The 18,443-nt window shown below is 37.7% G+C and overlaps 1 protein-coding gene across 3 annotated transcripts in view; it reads right to left on the bottom strand.

The window, feature by feature from the left end:
- Positions 1 to 18,443, bottom strand: part of LOC134351809 (solute carrier family 45 member 4-like) — a 76,006-nt gene that overhangs the window by 31,970 nt on the left and 25,593 nt on the right. For 2 of the 3 annotated variants that reach the window (XM_063058531.1, XM_063058515.1), the window contains exon 2: positions 10,691 to 11,216. In XM_063058531.1, the coding sequence (XP_062914601.1) occupies positions 10,691 to 10,922 (232 nt within the window). In that variant the 5' untranslated portion in view covers positions 10,923 to 11,216. Of the gene's footprint in view, positions 1 to 10,690; positions 11,217 to 11,755; positions 11,781 to 14,074; positions 14,218 to 18,266; positions 18,367 to 18,443 lie in introns of those variants that run through there. The other variant, XM_063058524.1, reaches the window with a different exon arrangement.

Here is an 18,443-nt window from a genome sequence, read left to right as displayed (position 1 = left end):
ATCTACACCAAGTCCAGCTCCTCCATCAACGATCAGCACTCTGCTGTACTCCAAATTCTTAACGTCCAGCATTGTCTTATGATTGTAAAAAAAAAAAAGAAATTTAAAGAAGACAAAAACACCTTTGGTTGGCCCCCCCAAGAGGCCACTGTGTTTGATGGCACCACTATCTTACTGGAAGTTAAGGTATATTAACTAGGTTAACAGAAAGCTTAATGGTGAATAGAAGAATGATGCTGATCTTATCCAGGAGAGAGTCACATTTAAGACAGTTGAGAATTTCTCCTGAGTTATAGGGGTGGCATGGGTGAGAGTTTTTGAATATATTCAAGACAAAAAGCTGACAGAAAATTAAATCTGTTCTGGAATGTGTGTGAGAGAGACAGAGAGATCAAATCCGCTATGACCTTACAGAATGGTGGATGAGACTTAAGGGAGTATTGACCTATTTCAGCTAATAATTTTGCCTTTTGAGTTAAGGATGTCCACTGCAATAATTTAAACTTCATGACACACCCATTTTAATTTTCAAAACTTGATATTTGGATGGTCTTATAGTGAATTTTGTTGTAAGAGTTCCCTGACCACTTGGTTCAAAACATTGCTGGGTCCCACCTCCAAAGTTATTAACATTTTTACCAATTATTTTATTACCATTGTTACAAATCATTTACCTATACAAATAAGCTGTCACTTTAAAAATGGCACTACAACCCTACCTACAAAAACAAGTTAAGCATTAGCATGCTCCTGCACCTGTTATCCTCCTTCAAAATATAGTATACAAGATTACCCCTCATTTCCCCCCTGACATTTAAGACCAATTTGTTTTCCTTTCACTAGTAACCCTCACGATTCCACTACTAAATGTTCAAGTCTTTCAGCACAAGCCTTTTACACTCTAAGCTAGAAATCTGTTTCCAATCTGCAATGCAGTGGCAACAACCTTATTTAGAGACGACAGCAACAAAGAAAGCCCCCCCCCACCAACTCACTTGTACAGGGTGTTGGCAAAGCAACAACTGGAATACCACTGTGTGGACAGTTTTCATCCTGTTCTTCAATGCAATTCACAACATTGAAGGCGGTCCAGAAGACATTCTCCAAGCCATTTCCTAGGATAACAGCACCGTCCTATCTCAAACTAGTTTAAAAAAAACCTGTAATCTTAAGTTTAGAAGAACAAGGATGATCTTATTGAAACAAGATACTAAAGAGCATGATAAGGAAAATGTTGAGTTTCAAACAAGGAAATAATTATTTGAACCATAGGTATTTCCTCCAAAAGGATAGGGAGTCTCTGGAATTCACTACCCTACGGGGCCATGGAGTCTAAAACATTGGAGGAGGTATTTAAAGAGATGGATCCATTTTTCAAAGATCAGGAAAGTGTGTTATTATGCATTCTGGGCACAAAAGAAATATCGAGGTCAGAGGCCGATCAGCCATAATTGCATGGAATGACAAGTTGGGTGTACTCCTGCTCCTATTTCTTGTCGTCTTATTCCAATAGTCAATCCTGTTGTTTTAAAGCAAAGGATCAGCATAAATATGAACTAGTTATCAACCCATTTATTCCTGCACCGAGGTTACATACCAGTCAATGATTGATAGTATATAGTTTTATTTGCATATTACAAATAGTAACCTTGAGGATTTATCCCATCAAATTCAGAACAATATTTCTTTGACAGTTTAGGGAGATAAAAGTCTTGCCACAATTGAGATTATATTCAGCTTCCGTGTCAAAGACCTCTGTTAACTTGATAGGTAATGAATAACCAAAACCCCCATTGTACACTTCCTAGTCTCCACATTTGGTTTAACATAAAGCAGGCAGATTAATATAAATACCATCAAACCATAGCCCAAGAATGTCTGTAGTTTTTCTTTCCATTGGTCCCTGTATATTAAAAACTGCAAATCACAGGGTCTGCTGTTATTCTGGACAAAACTGTATTGATAGACATGGACACCTGATCTGCTGGTGGGAAGCAAGATATTCAGAAATTGATATGTAGCAATCATCTGAAGATCAGTGTGTACCACAGCAGTAAAATTGCTAGCTAAGTTACGAAGGAGACAATATTACCAGTATCAATTCATTTAATTTTAACCTAAAGTGTTGTACATAAATTTAATTTTTAAAAACCAGCATTGCTCATCCTCCCCCCCCCCCGTTATAATGTAATAGGTCAAGGCAACTATTTCCATTTACATTTTATTGCAGTTACATTGCACAATACAAGGAACAGGATTGTCTAAATTTCCCAGGACAAGGATGAAGTTGTACAGGAGTGTAATCTTCATATCCCAGCTGAGAGTCAAGAGTAAGGCTATTTCTGTAGGTGCACGTACTCATTATTAAAAATTAGGAATGAGGAAGCTTTGGACTGTTTATTGTGGCATGAGTTTTAAAGTTATTGAAGATAGCTTAACTATACATCAGAGCTATAAGTAGATAACGTATCACAAGGATAATGTATACATCAAATTGAAAAATTACAGTGATAGCATTACAGCCCAGAAACAGATCTTTTGTCTGAACTCATGCCAGCTAAACTAGTTCCACTTGCCTGCATTTGGACAATATCCATTCTTTCTTTTTAAATCTTTTTATTGAGTAAGTATACAAAAAAGGTAAGCCATATAAACATTAATACATTGTTAAAGTATAATAAAATTCCAAAAGGTATCAATACCAAAAAAAATACTACAATGTAATTTAAACATAAGAAACCAAGATAACATAATAGTATACTAAATTTTATATATATCAATGGAAAAAAAAAGAAAAAAAAAACCCCAAAAAAAAACCCACCGTGCAACTAACTAAAAGCAAGGCAAAGCAATGGGCTAACTTGAAACCAAACAGAGTTAAACTTAAAATCACGTCCTCAATCCCGACCTCCATTAAAAACAGTGAAAAAAAACAAGAAGGGTAAATATTACATTAAATGAAAATATTGAATAAAAGGTCCCCAAATCTGTTCAAATTTAAATGAAGAATCATAAAGGTTACTTCTAATTTTCTCCAAATTCAAACATAAAATCGTCTGAGAAAACCAAAAAAAGGTAGTTGGAGCATTAAGCTCTTTCCAATGTTGTAAAATACATCTTTTCGCCATTAAAGTAAGAAATGCAATCATTCTACGGGCTGAAGGGGAAAGATTACTAGAAATTTTAGGTAGTCCAAAGATAGCAGTAATAGGGTGAGGAGAGATATCTATATTTAATACCTTAGAAATAATATTGAAAATATCTCTCCAAAAAGTTTCCAAAGTAGGGCAAGACCAAAACATATGAGTTAAAGAGGCTATCTGCCCCGAACATCTATCACAGAAAGGATTAATATGCGAGTAAAAACGCGCTAACTTATCTTTGGACATATGTGCTCTATGAACCACTTTAAATTGAATTAGGGAATGTTTAGCACAAATAGAGGAAGTATTAACTAATTGTAAAATCTGCCCCCAATCATCCACAGAAATGGTAAGCCCCAATTCCTGTTCCCAATCTACCCTAATCTTATCAAATGGAGCTTTCCTAAGTTTCATAATAATATTATAAATCATAGCCGATGCACCTTTCTGACATGGATTAAGGTTAATTATCGAATCTAAAATATATATAGGAGGAAGCATTGGAAAGGAAGAAAGTATAGTACTTAGGAAATTTCTAACTTGTAAATATCTAAAAAAATGTATTCTTGATAAGTTATATTTATTAGATAATTGTTCAAAAGACATAAGGGAACCATCTAAAAATAAATCCAAAAACCGTAAAATACCCTTAGTCTTCCAAGTTTGAAAAGCGCGATCCGTAAAAGAGGGAGGAAAAAATATGTTACCTAAAATAGGAATCGCTAACCCGAATTGATTAAGATCAAAAAATTTTCTGAATTGAAACCAAATGCGCAAAGCATATTTAACTATCGGGTTAGAGACCTGCTTAAGGCGTTTCGAATCAAAAGGGAGAGAGGAGCCTAAAATAGAGCCAAGTGTATAACCCTGAACAGATTGTAATTCCAATGCTACCCATTTAGGAATAGATAGTATATCCTGGTCAAGTAACCAAAATTTCATATGTCGAATATTAATAGCCCAATAATAGAATCTAAAGTTAGGTAATGCTAAACCTCCATCTCTCTTAGCTTTCTGTAAATGTATTTTACCCAGTCTCGGATTCTTATTCTGCCAAATAAATGAAGAAATTTTAGAGTCAACTTTATCAAAGAAAGATTTTGGAACGAAAATTGGTAATGCCTGAAACACATAAAAATTTTGGCAAAAAAAACATCTTAACTGCATTAATACGACCAATCAAAGTTAAATATAAGGGAAACCATTTAGATGAAAGTTGAGTAATATGGTCTATTAATGGTAAAAAGTTAATCTTAAATAAATCTTTGTATTTACAAGTAATTTTAATCCCAAGATATGAAAAATAATTATTAATCAATTTAAATGGAAATTTATAATATAAGGGAAGATGTTTATTAATCGGAAAAAGTTCACTCTTACTAAGATTTAATTTATAACCTGAGAAAAGACCAAATTGTGCTAATAACTCTAAAACAGCAGGAATGGATTTCTCAGGATTAGAAATATATAAAAGTAAATCATCAGCATAGAGTGATAATTTATGGGACTTTAATCCCCTGAGTTATCCCAGTAATATTTGAAGATTCTCGAATAGCAATTGCAAGAGGTTCTAATGCAATATCAAATAATAGGGGACTAAGAGGACAGCCTTGTCGAGTACCTCGAAAGAGAGGAAAAAAAGGTGAGTTTAAAGAGTTAGTACGAACCGAGGCTACAGGGGAATGATATAACAGTTTAATCCAGGATATAAATTTCAAGCTAAAATTAAACATTTCAAGCACCTTAAATAAATAAGGCCATTCTACTCTATCAAAAGCTTTCTCGGCATCTAAAGAAATAACACACTCAGGAACATTTTGTGAGGGAGTATAAACGATATTTAACAATGTACGAATATTATAAAAAGAGTAACGACCTTTAATAAAACCCGTTTGGTCTTCCGAAATAATAGAAGGAAGTACTTTTTCTAGTCTATTTGCTAATAACTTAGAAAAAACTTTAGAATCAACATTTAATAAAGATATTGGTCTATAAGATGCACATTGAGCAGGGTCTTTATCCTTCTTTAGTATTAGAGAAATAGATGCTCTATTAAAAGATTCAGGAAGTTTACCAAGTTTCAAAGAAGCCTCAAAAACCCTACAGAGCCAAGGAATCAATAAAGAAGCAAAACATTTATAAAATTCAACGGTAAACCCATCCGGGCCAGGAGCTTTCCCCAGATTCATAGAAAAAATAACATTCTTAATCTCATCCATTGTAATGGAAGTATCTAATAAAGAAGACATATCCTGTGAAATCTGAGGGAAGTCTAACTTATCTAAAAAATCATTCATATATTTAGAATCTCGAGGAGACTCTGATTGATATAAAGAAGAATAAAAATCACAAAAGGTTTGATTGATCCCCACATGATCCAGTATCAATCGATCATTTTGGTTATAAATCTGATTGATTTGAGATTTAACATAATTAGATTTCAATTGATTAGCCAACAGCTTGCCAATTTTGTCACTGTGAACATAAAAGTCACTTCTTGTTTTCTTTAATTGGTTTACAATCGAGGACGAGAGTAGTAAACTGTGTTCCATTTGAAGTTCAGTTCTTTGTTTGTATAACTCCTCAGAAGGAGCCATAACATATTTCTTATCAATTTCTTTAATCTTGTCCACAATTGCCATCTCCTCCTGCTTCTGTTTCTTCCTCAAAGCAGCAGAATACGAAATAATCTGACCCCGAATATAGGCTTTAAAAGTGTCCCAAAGAGTGTTAACCGAAATATCTTCTGTATGGTTAATTGTAAAAAAAAAGCTCAATCTGTTCATTCATAAAATTAACAAAGTCCGAGTCCTGAAGCAACAGCGAATTAAAACGCCATTGTCTATTATTTGGTATACTGGCCATAATTTTAATAGAAAGCTTAAGTGGAGCATGATCCGAAATGGTTATAGAATCATAATCACATTTAATCACTGAAGGAATAAGACGAGAATCAATGAAAAAATAATCAATTCTTGAATAGGAATGATGAACATGTGAAAAGAAGGAAAAATCTTTTTCCTGAGGATGCAGAAAACGCCAAATGTCCATCGACCCAGAATCAGAAAGGAAAAAATTAATCAAATTTGCAGATTTATTAGGTAAAGTCCGTAAAGGAGCCGAACGGTCCAAAGCTGGAGACAAACAAGTATTAAGATCTCCGCCCCAGATCAATGAAAACTCGTTCAAATTCGGAAACTGATCAAACAATGATTTATAAAATTCTGGACAATCCATATTAGGAGCATAAACATTAACCAAAACTACTTTTTTATTAAATAGTAAACCACTAACCAATAAAAATCTACCATTCGGATCAGAAATAATATCCTGTTGTATAAAAGTAACTGAGGAATCTATAAAAATAGAGACGCCTCGAATCTTAGCATTGGAGTTCGAATGAAATTGTTGTCCCTTCCAGAATTTGAAAAAACGTAGTCTGTCCCCCCTCCGTACATGGGTCTCTTGTAAAAATAAAATTTGTGCTTTAAGTCTCCGGAACACTTTAAAAACTTTTTTCCTTTTAATAGGATGATTAAGACCGTTAGTATTCCAGGAGACAAAATTAATAATAGACTCCATAAATCCTAAAGTCAACCCACAACAAGGAGGATTGACGATAGGCGCGACCCACAAACCCGGAGAGGAAACAGAACATACAAAAGATACCGGGAAAAAGGACGCAACCAGTACTTCAATAATGTATATTGGACAATATCCATTCAAGCATTTCCTCTTCATGATCATGTCTATTACATCTTCAAAACATTATAATTGTACCCACCTCTACCACTTCTGGCAGCTCATTCCATGTGTGTGAAAAAATCCACTCCACTGTGAGGAAAAGCCTATCCCTCAGATCCCCTTTAAATCTTTCCCTTCTCGGCTTAAACCTATGTCCTTTAGTTTTAGACTCCTTAATCCTGGGAAAAATACTGATCATCCACACCATTTATGCCCCTCATGATTTTATACACATCTACAAGGTCAGCCCCAGCCTATCCTTCCTCTCTAACATCCATATGAATCTTTTCCACGCCCTTTCCAGCTTAACGAAATAGTACGGCAACAAGACCAGTACACAATACTCAAGTACACTCTCACCATCTTGGACAACTGTAACCTGACATCTCAGCTCCTGCAGACAGTACCCTAATTGATGAAGGCCAGTGTGATAAACACCATCACCTTGTGTCACCATTTTCAGGAAACCGGGTACCTGTACTCCTAGGCGTCTCTGCTCTAGGACACACCCCAGGGCTTGCTATTTACTGTTCAAGTTCTGCCCTAGTTTAACATCTCAAATGCAACACGTCACACTTATCCAAGTTAAATTCCATCTGTCATTTCTTGTAAACACGAGGAATTCTGCAGATGCTGGAAATTCAAGAAACACACATCAAAGTTGCTGGTGAACGCAGCAGGCCAGGCAGCATCTCCAGGAAGAGGTACAGTCGACGTTTCGGGCCGAGACCCTTCGTTCGTCCTGACAAAGGGTCTTGGCCCGAAATGTCGACTGTACCTCTTCCTAGAGATGCTGCCAGCCCTGCTGCGTTCACCAGCAACTTTGATGTCTGTTGCTTGTCAATTCTTGGTCCACTTCCCCAGTTCATTTAAGTTATTACATAACCCTTACTGCATACTATACCACTAATTTTGGTATCATTTGCAAAATTATCTACCTACCAATGGACACAGGCCACCAATCAGGAAAAGAAACACCCCTCAATTATCATCCTCTTTCCCCTATCACTAAACTATTTTTTTTAAATCTATTTGGTTAGCTCATCCTTCTGGATCAGCCTACTATGTGGGACCTTGTCAAACACTTTGGAGAAGTCACGTAGATAACATCTACCATTGGCTCCTGTCAATCCTTTTGATCACCTTTTCAAATAACTCAAATTCGTGAGACGTGATTGCCCACACACAAAGCCACGTTGACTATCCCCATTTAGACCTTCATTTCCAAATGCAAATAGATCCAGATTCTCAGAAACCCTTCCAGTAACTTTCCCACCATTGGCATTAGCGTCATTGGCTTTAGTTCCTTGGTTTATCCTTGCAGACCTTTAAAGAGAGGAACAATATTAACCACCTTTCAATCTTCTGGTATTCACGCATGGCCAAGAAAAATGAAAAGACTTTCTGCCACGTCCCTGCAATTTTTTGCCCAACTTCCCACAACGTGCTAAGATATACTTGGTCAAGCTCCTGGGATTTAACCAGGATTTAACTTGTGCTCTAAGACTGCCAGCACCACTTTTGTAATGTATACAAGTTTCAGGATATCACTATTCTCTTCCCTGAAACTGCTTGTTTCCACAATTTTCTCCATGGTAAACACTGGCAAGAAGTATTCATACAAGACCATGCACATCTTCCATGGCTCCACAAATGGATGATCACATTGATCCTTAAAGGATCCAATAACGTGCCTGGTTACCCTCTTGGCTCTTGATACACACTCAGACCCTACTTAACGCTGAGGATGCATTCCTCGGAGGTGGAGCGCTATGTGGGGTCATTATAGCATTACATAAATGGACATGTGTGCCTGATATCAAAAAACAAACCTGAGATTTATGTATACACAGTAATTCATGGAGTAACAAACATGCAAATAGGCCTAACCTGTACATCAGTGGAGCAGCAACACATCACAGCAGCAATGGAAGGAAACTTGTCATGGTTACATCTAGAGGGACTAGGCTGTGGGTCCTCCTCTAACTTCGGCTTCTTCTTCAAGCAGGCGTTGAGATTTGACTGCCTTTCTTAAGTTTCCTCTCATGAACGAATTGTTGGTAGTAGGAAATCATGTTGCGGATACCTCTATCCTTATTGCTTCATTCCCAATCAGGGTTATTATTGATGAACTGGTCCATGAGTTGTGTGATCATGGTGATGCTAGTGCTGAGGAATATTGACTTGAGGTTTCTTGCTGGGGTTTCCTCTTCACTAGAGATACCTCTGCTTTAGAGGTTATTGCGCTGTTTAAATCTATCAAACCCGATAGTTATGAATGCTGGTTACAAATGTTACTGATGTATCTTCTTTTTCTTGAATATGATTGAAGACTTATCTTGCCTTTTCCATTATTATCAGCTGGCTTAGGGACATGTTTCATTGTGTTTGGTCATCCACCCATACATTTAATCTATTTTCCTTTTCTCAAGCAAATGACTCCTTGAACGATTCACCTCTGTTGATGATAACTTTGAGGTAGTTGTTGCAGGAGCTTTTATCTTGTCTGCATTTTTTATATTTGATCTGATTATTGATGTAGCCAATTTCAAAGAGGCGCTATCATCAATCTGATGCTCACCAGCTTCCAACTGTCGTATCACTTGCAGTTTCACACCCATGCTAATGCTTTTCCAAACCACCTTAGATGTACTACCCTCACTGGAAGTTGTTGGCCATTATGGTTGAAAAGAAATGGAAGAAATTGGCAAGGGAGCAAGAGCGTTTACACACTCAGGGGTTGTATGTGATTGGCTATGAGTGGCTCACAGTGTATGTAAAGCACTCTCATTGGCTGGTTGAATAATTACCGTAATGGTGGCGGTTCTTGAGAAGTTTTAAATGTTGTTTAGAATAATTTTTTTTTCATTTAAAAAAATTTCAATGAAGAATTGAATAACAGCGTTGTAACGAATCCGTGCTATGTGGGGTAGTGTTATGTGGGGTTTGAGTGTACTTAGAATCTCTTGGAATTCTCTTTTACCTTATCTGCTAATACTATCTTATATTCTTTGCTCTCCTTGTGTAGTCCTGCATTTCTCATACTCAATAAATATCTGAAATATTAGCTTACCAAATGTTGTCAAAAATCAAGCATGTCAAATATTCCATTAGATTTCTTCCGTAGATAGAAAGATCAGATTTAATAGGTTTCTATGGAAAATGCAGCCATCACTCTATTTAAATCTATTCAAAGTGTTGGTTAGCAATAAAAATATCAGAAGCATGCCCAGCAGTACCAACTCTCAAATAGCAAGTCCTTAAATGAAAAAAATAGGTTTAATACACTTAGATCAACCTTCTGCATATCTGCCGACCAATTATATGAAAATACTTTGGAATAATGTACATTATTAATACAATTCACAAGCTGCAAGAACATGCAGAATTTCTCAAATTGGTAAATTCAGTGTTTAAAGCTGATTAAAAAGCATCAGATTTTCTGAAGTGCAAATCCAATGTTTAGATACAATGATAGAAAAAAGTATAATACTGCAAACTTTCTAACAGTAGAATAGAATAGATAGCATTTTCACCTGCCATCTAAAACCTTGGCATTATCACCAAGTTCAAACATGGTTACATTCTTTTCCGCCCCAGGTGTTTATTTGCCGCAGTGAGGTTGCAAGTACTTAATGCACTATTAAATCAGTCATCCAATTGTACGTTTGTACAGGATAGCAAGCACATGCATAAACTCAATGAGATTATGTCAGACTCATCGTAATATTTTGTGTAGTTGTTGTGTGAAATAAGAGCCATTTCAAAAATATTGTAATCTTGACTAGATTTTTAGCACTCACCTATCTGCAACAATACTGGTGTTACCAAGGCAGTTTCCATTGCATAACAGAACTCCCTGCCAAACATCACTGCACCATGCATGACCCACAATTTGACAGGAATATGGTCAATGGATCCCTCACTAACTGTTTCATCACCATTCTCCTCGACCTCCTTCTTTTTCAACTTTGTGAGCAATTCTTGTGCTTGTATAGGTCCTGTATCATCATTCTGTGGTGCCATTGCTGCCATAAAAAATAAATTTGCTTTTTGAAAAAACTTGCTTCCTGCCGTTTCCGTGTGCTTCAGTTGTAGGTTTAATACTTCTCTTCCACCATTTCCTTCAAAAATATTCTTAAAACCATACACCAGATGAAGACTTTTTGGTAGAAGCTTTGGATTATGGCTTGTTTACTGTCTATTAAAAATCCATATTAATTGCCATTCAGTTAATACTAGTTTCATTATAGAGGAGTTTCTGCAGTGTAGAGATGAGGCAGTGATGCAAAGAGGTAGTTCTCTGTTGCTCCCCATCGAGCGACCGTTCTGAAACAAGAAAGAGATAAATCTTAGAGCCATTTAGTGTAGCTAGAAGTTACTTGGCAATGTTGCGCATGATCTAAAAATTCTTTAATGGCGCATTAGAAAAACTGGAAGTACTAGATCTCAAATATTAAGTTAGCATAAGTTTCACAAATTATAACTCAATGTCAGCAAGTGAAAATTTGATTACAACTTCAAAGTAAAATATAAAGCAGCAGACTTGACCAAAGACTGGACATTTTCATTGCCTAATTTGTACTCCAGCAAATGTGTGCAAAGTGTTATTGGAATCGGAGTTACAGTGAAAAGTTTGTCTTGCATATGGTTCATACAGATTCTATCATTTACACAATGCACTGAGGTAGTGTAATGTAAAACAATAACAATGCAGAATAAAGAGCAGCATCTACAGAAAAAGTGCAGGTAGACAAAAGTACAAGATCATGAGTAGAATGGGGTCAAGAGATCATCTCATGTTCATTCAATAGTCTTATTCAGTAATAAGGAGTTCAAAGTAAACTTATCATCAGTATATACGTTACCAAATACAACCCTGAGATTCATCATCTTGTAGGCATAGTCAAGAAATCCAATAAACATAGTAGAATTAATGAAAGACCACATCAACAGCATTGACAACCAGTGAGCAAAAGACAACACTCTGTACAAATACAAAAAGAAAAAGGAAACAATAACAATAAATAAATAGCGAACATGACATGAAGAGTCTTTGAAAGTGACCCTACAGGTTGTGAGAATAGACCTATGATGAGGCAAGTGAAGTTATCCCCTCTGGTTCAGGAGTCTGATGGCTGATGGTGTAATAACTGTTCTTAAACCTGGCGGTGTGAATCCTGAGGCTCCTGTACCATCTTCCTGATGGTAGCAGCAAGAAAAAAGCACGAGCTGGGTGGTGGGGTCCCTGATGATGGATACTGCTTTTCTGTGACAATGTTATATGTCAATGGTGGGGATGGCTTTACCCATGATGAACTGGATCGTGTCCACTACTTTTTTCTTTAAAAAGGGATTTTCTGTTCAAGAGCATTGCTGTTTCCATACCAGCGTTGATGCAGCCAGTCAATATACTCTCTGCCGTACATCTATAGAAGTTTACTAAAGTTTTGGATGTCATGCCAAATCTTTGCAAACTCCTAAGTAGGGGCACTGCATACTTTCTTTGAAAATGCACTTATGTGCTATTCAATAGTACTACCTCCCTGTAAGGATCATTCCAATGCAGTACTGGAAAGAAATTCTAAATCAAAAGCAATTCAAAGTATCAGAGCTTTCAGCAAATATCAACAGAAAATACTGAAGCATTAGACAGTCAGCCAACATCCAAATTGTTATAGCATCTTTCTTACAGACTGCTTTATAGAAAGAATTTTCTAAACTTATATTAGGCTGTTTAATGCCTAGCAGGTCACTTAATCTCACCATTCACCGCTCATCCAGCACTGGAAAAACAAATTCTCCCCAAATGCTTTGGCCCCAAGGCTCCAGTACTTCCTCAGACACAGTCACACTAATACCTCCCAACATTGACACACACCAACTGGTAATACAGATGCAACTTCATGCAGATTCAGTAGAATTGTCTTTTTCCACAATCATTTAGTCATGTTATTCATCAAAACTTTAAATTGGCAGCATAATACTAAAATTCAGTGAGCACACAAGTGACTGACATTACCCACCAAGTCAGAAAATTGTCCTAAAAACATTGTCAAAAAACACTTGTCATATTCCATTCCTCCCACCTCCTCCACAGGTTTGTACAAACCGTCAGATATGCTAATTCAATTGCCATTCCTGGAAGTGAATGCCACAGCCTTAAACACAAAAGATCCTATCTAATTTGTGCTTTAAATGTTGTGCTAGATAGCTTTTAAGCTTACTGCAGCTTAGAAAGTAACCTTAGAGGTTCAGCAGTTGTCATGATAAATACTGAATACCATGTCTGTAAATGCAGCTGCATTAACCTTTCACTTGCTGACTTCATTCCTTTCAATTTTTCAGGCCATTAACCTATTTCTAGTAACCCACACTAGCAATATTGGCCATTTTATATTAATGATGGGACAGCTCTAAGAATGCAAACTTTTAAGAGTGACTGCTGAATTCACCTCCTTTCATTGCCAATTTACAACTAACCAGTTAAGCCATTACAGCACTACCAATACAACTAATACTCAGCTCTGAAAACATTCTACAGTCAAGTGATTTACGTCAGAATACACATGCAACCAAAAAGTTTAGAGCAAGTGGATGAAGAAGATAGGTTAAGTTACATCCAATGGAGCACTTTAAAGTGTTTTTACTTTTGCAACCAAAAAAGAGAGGAATAAAACAGTCAGAAACATTAATTGCTGTTCTCCACAGATGTTGTTAACTGCCAAAATATAATATTTTGACATTAGAAAGCACTGTTTAATGTATGATATCTGCTTTGTTCCTTAAATTTTGTGTATTGCAGTGGTGACAACATTTTCAAGAACTTCAGTGAATGTAAAGCAACCTGCTTTTTACACGCTGTGCTCGGTATTTGTGGATGGGGAAGTAAAATGATGGGTCACCCATGCAGACTAAAGACATTATGCAGAAGTCACCTAATCAGTGCTTGGTTTCACCAATGTAGAAGCCACTATATGGTGCTGGTCGCAATAAGTAAATGATTCCCGAATGTATCAGTACAGATAGGTAAAGGGGTGAAGGAAAACGGAATACTTTTCTTCATGAGCTGAAGCACAGAATCCAAGAACAGGGGCATAAAACATTCATTGGGCTATAGCTACAGTTCTGTGTATAATTCTAGATGCTACACCACAGAAAGGATGTGAATTCACCAGAAAGGATACAAAGGAGATTCATCACAATGAGTCCTGATGAACGGTCTCGGCCCGAAATGTCGAGTGTTCACCTTTTTCCATAGATGCTGCCTGGCCTGCTGAGTTCCTCCAACATTCTGTGTGTGTTGCTTCATCACATTGTTGGACCAATTCTGGCACAAGGGGAAACAAAAGGCTGGGTTTGTTTCCTTCGAACACGGGAAACAGAGGTTTTGGGGTGGGAGGGTGCTGGTGAATGGAGAACTTGGAGGCATACAAAATAAGCAGAGAAGGTATACAACAGGAACATTTCCAGAAAGCAAATCACAGCTACCTATAAAAGCGAGGACAGTTATAGGGCAGGGAAGAGGTTTAGAGAAGATCCAAGACTTCCCCTACCCCCCCAGGGAAAATTAGAATCTGGAATAGACTACCCAAATTGAGTGGTGGAGGCACACAGTTTAGAATCTGGATGAATATTGAATTGGCAAGACAGAAAGCTGGTAAATGGGATTAGTACATAAAGATACATCATTGGCCTGGACATGGTTGGCCAGAAGGTTTGCTCTGGCCTCTGTAGCTCTACATATAAAAGTACCAAGTGGACCTTTCTCAATGGATAAAGGCAGCAGCTTAAAGGACCGCAGCATAGGAAATAAAAAATCAATCTCAACATACTGGAAGTGCTCGCAGGACAAATAGTTATCTGTGGAAAACGAGAATGTTTTATTTCCAGGACTGATTCATTGAAGCCAGTTTTGACAAAGGATCCTGAACATAAAAGATTAACTACTTTTCTTTCCAGACACTGTCCGCTCAATTGAGTATTGCTTGAAAAGATGCTGCAAAATGGGCTTGTTTCACTCAATTAGCAATGATGTGATCTCTGTACAATAAGGCAATTGTGGGGAAAGGGGTGATCTGGCCAGGCCTGGAAAATGGATACAGGACTGATCACTTGTATGGGTGGGAACAAGCTCGTTTCAATTATCACTGGAGTGAGCTGCATGAGAGTCAAAGTACAGGTAAAGTGAATTTATGGTTAAAAGTAAAAGCTGCAAGACGGAATAGAAGCACACTAGGATGCATTGCCCTAAGTTTTTAACCAAGTTCAAAGTATGCACAACTTTATACAACCACAAAGAAGAAAAAATCTGGAGATTCTAGAAATCCAAGCAACACACACATAAGATACTGGAGGAACTCAGCAGGCCAGGCAGCATCTATGGAAAAGAGTATGATTGATGTTTCAGGCTGAGACCCTTCATCAGGACTAGAGAGAGAAAAAAAATGAAGAGTCAGAGTTAGAAGGTGGAGGAGGAGGGGAGGAAGAAACAAGATGATAGGTGAGGGGTGAAGTAAAGAGCTGGGAAGTTGATTGGTGAAAGATACAGGGCTGGAGAAGGGGGCATCTGATAGGAGAGGACAGAGGCCATGGAAGAAAGAGAGAAGAGCAACAGAGGGAGATGAAGGGCAGGTAAGGAGATAAGGTAAGAGAGGGAATGGGAATGAGAAATGATGAAGGAGGGGTGGGGTGGTCATTACCGGAAGTTCGAGAAATTGACATTCATGCCATCAGACTGGAGGCTACCTAGACAGAATATGTGTTGCTTCTCTAACCTGAGTGTGGCCTCAGTGACAGTAGAGGAGGCCATAGGCTGACATGTCGGTATGGAAATGAGAAGTAGATCCCACTTTTTCTGGTAGAGGAGGTGCAGGTGCTCGGCGAAATGATCTATCAATCCACGTCAGGTCTCACCGATATACAGGAGGCCACACTGGAGCACTAGATACAGTAGATGACCCCAACACACTTCAGGTGAAGTGTTACCTCACCTGAAAGGACTGTTTAGGGCCCTGAATGGTAGTGAGGGGCAGGTGCAGGTGCAGTATTTGTTCCATTTACGAGGATAAGTGCCAGGAGGGATGAATGAACAAGGAAGTTGCGTAGGGAGCGAACCCTGCAAAAGCAGGAAGTGGGGGGGGGGGGGAGGAGGGAAAGATGTGCTTTTCCCCTTCTCGCATTACTTGCACTTGCCCATCACTGCTCTGCCCCTCCTCTTTTTTCTTCTGTCCTCTCCTGTCAGATTTTCCCTTCTCCAGCCCTGTACCTCTTTCACCAATCAACTTCACAGCTCTTTACTTCACCCCCCCCCACACTCCTGGTTTCACCCATCACCTTGTGTTTCTTCCTCCCCTCCCCTTTTCTAACCCTGATTCATCTTTTTTTCCTCCAGTTCCGATGAGTTCTTCCAGCATTGTGTGTGTGTAACTTTATACAATCTTCAGTTTTATCTCCTTACAGGCAGCCACAAAACAAAGAAACCCAATGAAAACAAAAGACCAAGCACCCAATGTGCAGAGAGAAAAAAAAAGTGTGAATAATAAAAGTAAATGAAGTGTATTCAGAACTGAAGTTCACAGAAGTGAGTCCACAACCTCAGTTCAGCTCTGCCTCATCAAATTGCCTCCAAGTCTGCTCTACATTGGTTTATTTCCAGTTTTATCCCAGTCAAATTCAGACTAAATTATCCACGGAAAGCCACTAACCTCACATTCCCTGGATTAGAATGCTATTTTACTGCTTCAACTATCCACCCTCCCAAAATTAAAGTTCTCCATGCAAATGTCAATCTTTGTATTAATTGCAAACTTTTTTATCACATTGTTTTTAAGCCTAATTTATTCAGGGGTACAATAAGCAACAAGAGATCGAGTACCAAGCTTTGTCTAACCCCACTGGCTTAACTTTTCCAGATAAAAACTCAACCACAATTCACTACTTCCCTGCCCCTCCAAACCAAGTTTGCATGTCAATTGACACTTTCTGGGGTCTTGTACTACCTTCCTTTTTGACAAGGCTGCCATGCTAAAACATTGTACTTTGTACCTTTTAGTAAATCTTTTGTCATTAAATGTATTGCCTTATCCACCCTCCCCCATCTGACTGAATTCTGGTGAAATGACCTCGAGCTAAGTCAAAGTCAACATTAATCTATCCCTAAGTATTTATAGCAGCCACCGGAATGACAAACTATGTAACAATAATAGGATCAACAGCTACAAACTTCATTTTAGAGTATCCAATTTAGCAATATTACTCCAACTTGTAGTGATAAATCAGTTCAACCACAATTAAGACAAACAAGGCTGAAGCTTAGTGGCAAGTAAAAACTTAATCCAAAGAAAGCAAAGGGACAGGCAGATATGGAAATAGAAAAATCTATAAAATCTAAAATAGCAAGAGAAACCTGAGGTGGCTCATAAGTAAAACCCAATGGGGTGACCAGCCTGGGACCCTAGTTCATATGGTTAACATGTTAGTCCAAGGCCTCCTCTAATGCTACAATGAGGCCATTCAGGAGAGAGAAGCAACACCTCATTTTGTCTGGGCAGCCTCCAACCTGATGGCATAAATTTCTATTTTTCTAACTTCTGGTAATTTCTCTCACCCATCCCTTTTCTTATTTCATTCCCCTTTCTGGCTCCCATTTCACTCTATCAGGTTCCTCATTCAGTCCTTTTACTTCTACCTATCACCTCCATCTACTCAATTATTTCCCCTCCTCCACCCACATACCTTGCCCCTTGAATTCCTTTGGCATTTTGTGTTTGTTCCTTTGGATTTTCAGCATCTGCAAAATCTCTCGTGGTTTAAGTACTAGTAACCCAGGGCCATGGTCTAATGATCAAGAGACAACTTCAACTGAGGAATTAAACAGAGTAAGCTTTCATTAATAGTGACTGAAACTGCTGGATGGTTCGTAAAAACGAGTCTTAAAAGGACACCTTAAAGAAATTTACAGCAGTAGGATTCATTGATCCAACAATACTTCCCATTCACTTTCCAAACCACAGTAATGACTCAAAAGTGTTTTAAGTGGCATTGAAGATTATTCCTGTTCTGCTTCGGTGTAAATAATGTAACTGGAGGAAGCTGTCCAAGTACAAACTAGGCAACTTTTTAAAGTAACTGGAGAGATGCTATCTGAAAAACAAGATAAACATTCTGTCCAAGTGCCCTCATGAATTTAACAGTAATGTTCAGACAATGCTGGAAAGATGTCCTTCAAAGAGAAAAAAGGAGAAATCCATACTTGATAATCAGTATTCATTTTACAAGAAACAGACTCAAAACATGTCTTTTTATACAAATGCAAAAGACACAAATCTGGAATAAAAACCTTCCAGATCAGCAAAGCCATCTGAAATATTGCTATACCTTTACTCATTAACTATCCTGAATAGTCTGCTTCCAGCTTTTCTTACTTCAATTTCCTGAATCTAGTGTCAATTATGCACCTGAGACACAGAGAAGTTAACAATTAGAAGATACAAATAATGGGCTTCCACAGCGTATTTTGTTTTAAAAATATGGTCCATTGATTGAAATGGGGAA

Source organism: Mobula hypostoma, chromosome 1 (genome assembly GCF_963921235.1).
Source record: "Mobula hypostoma chromosome 1, sMobHyp1.1, whole genome shotgun sequence".
Lineage (NCBI taxonomy): Eukaryota > Metazoa > Chordata > Chondrichthyes > Myliobatiformes > Myliobatidae > Mobula > Mobula hypostoma.
The sequence above is the reverse complement of the archived record's forward strand: the minus strand, read 5'-3'. Positions and strand labels throughout refer to the sequence as shown.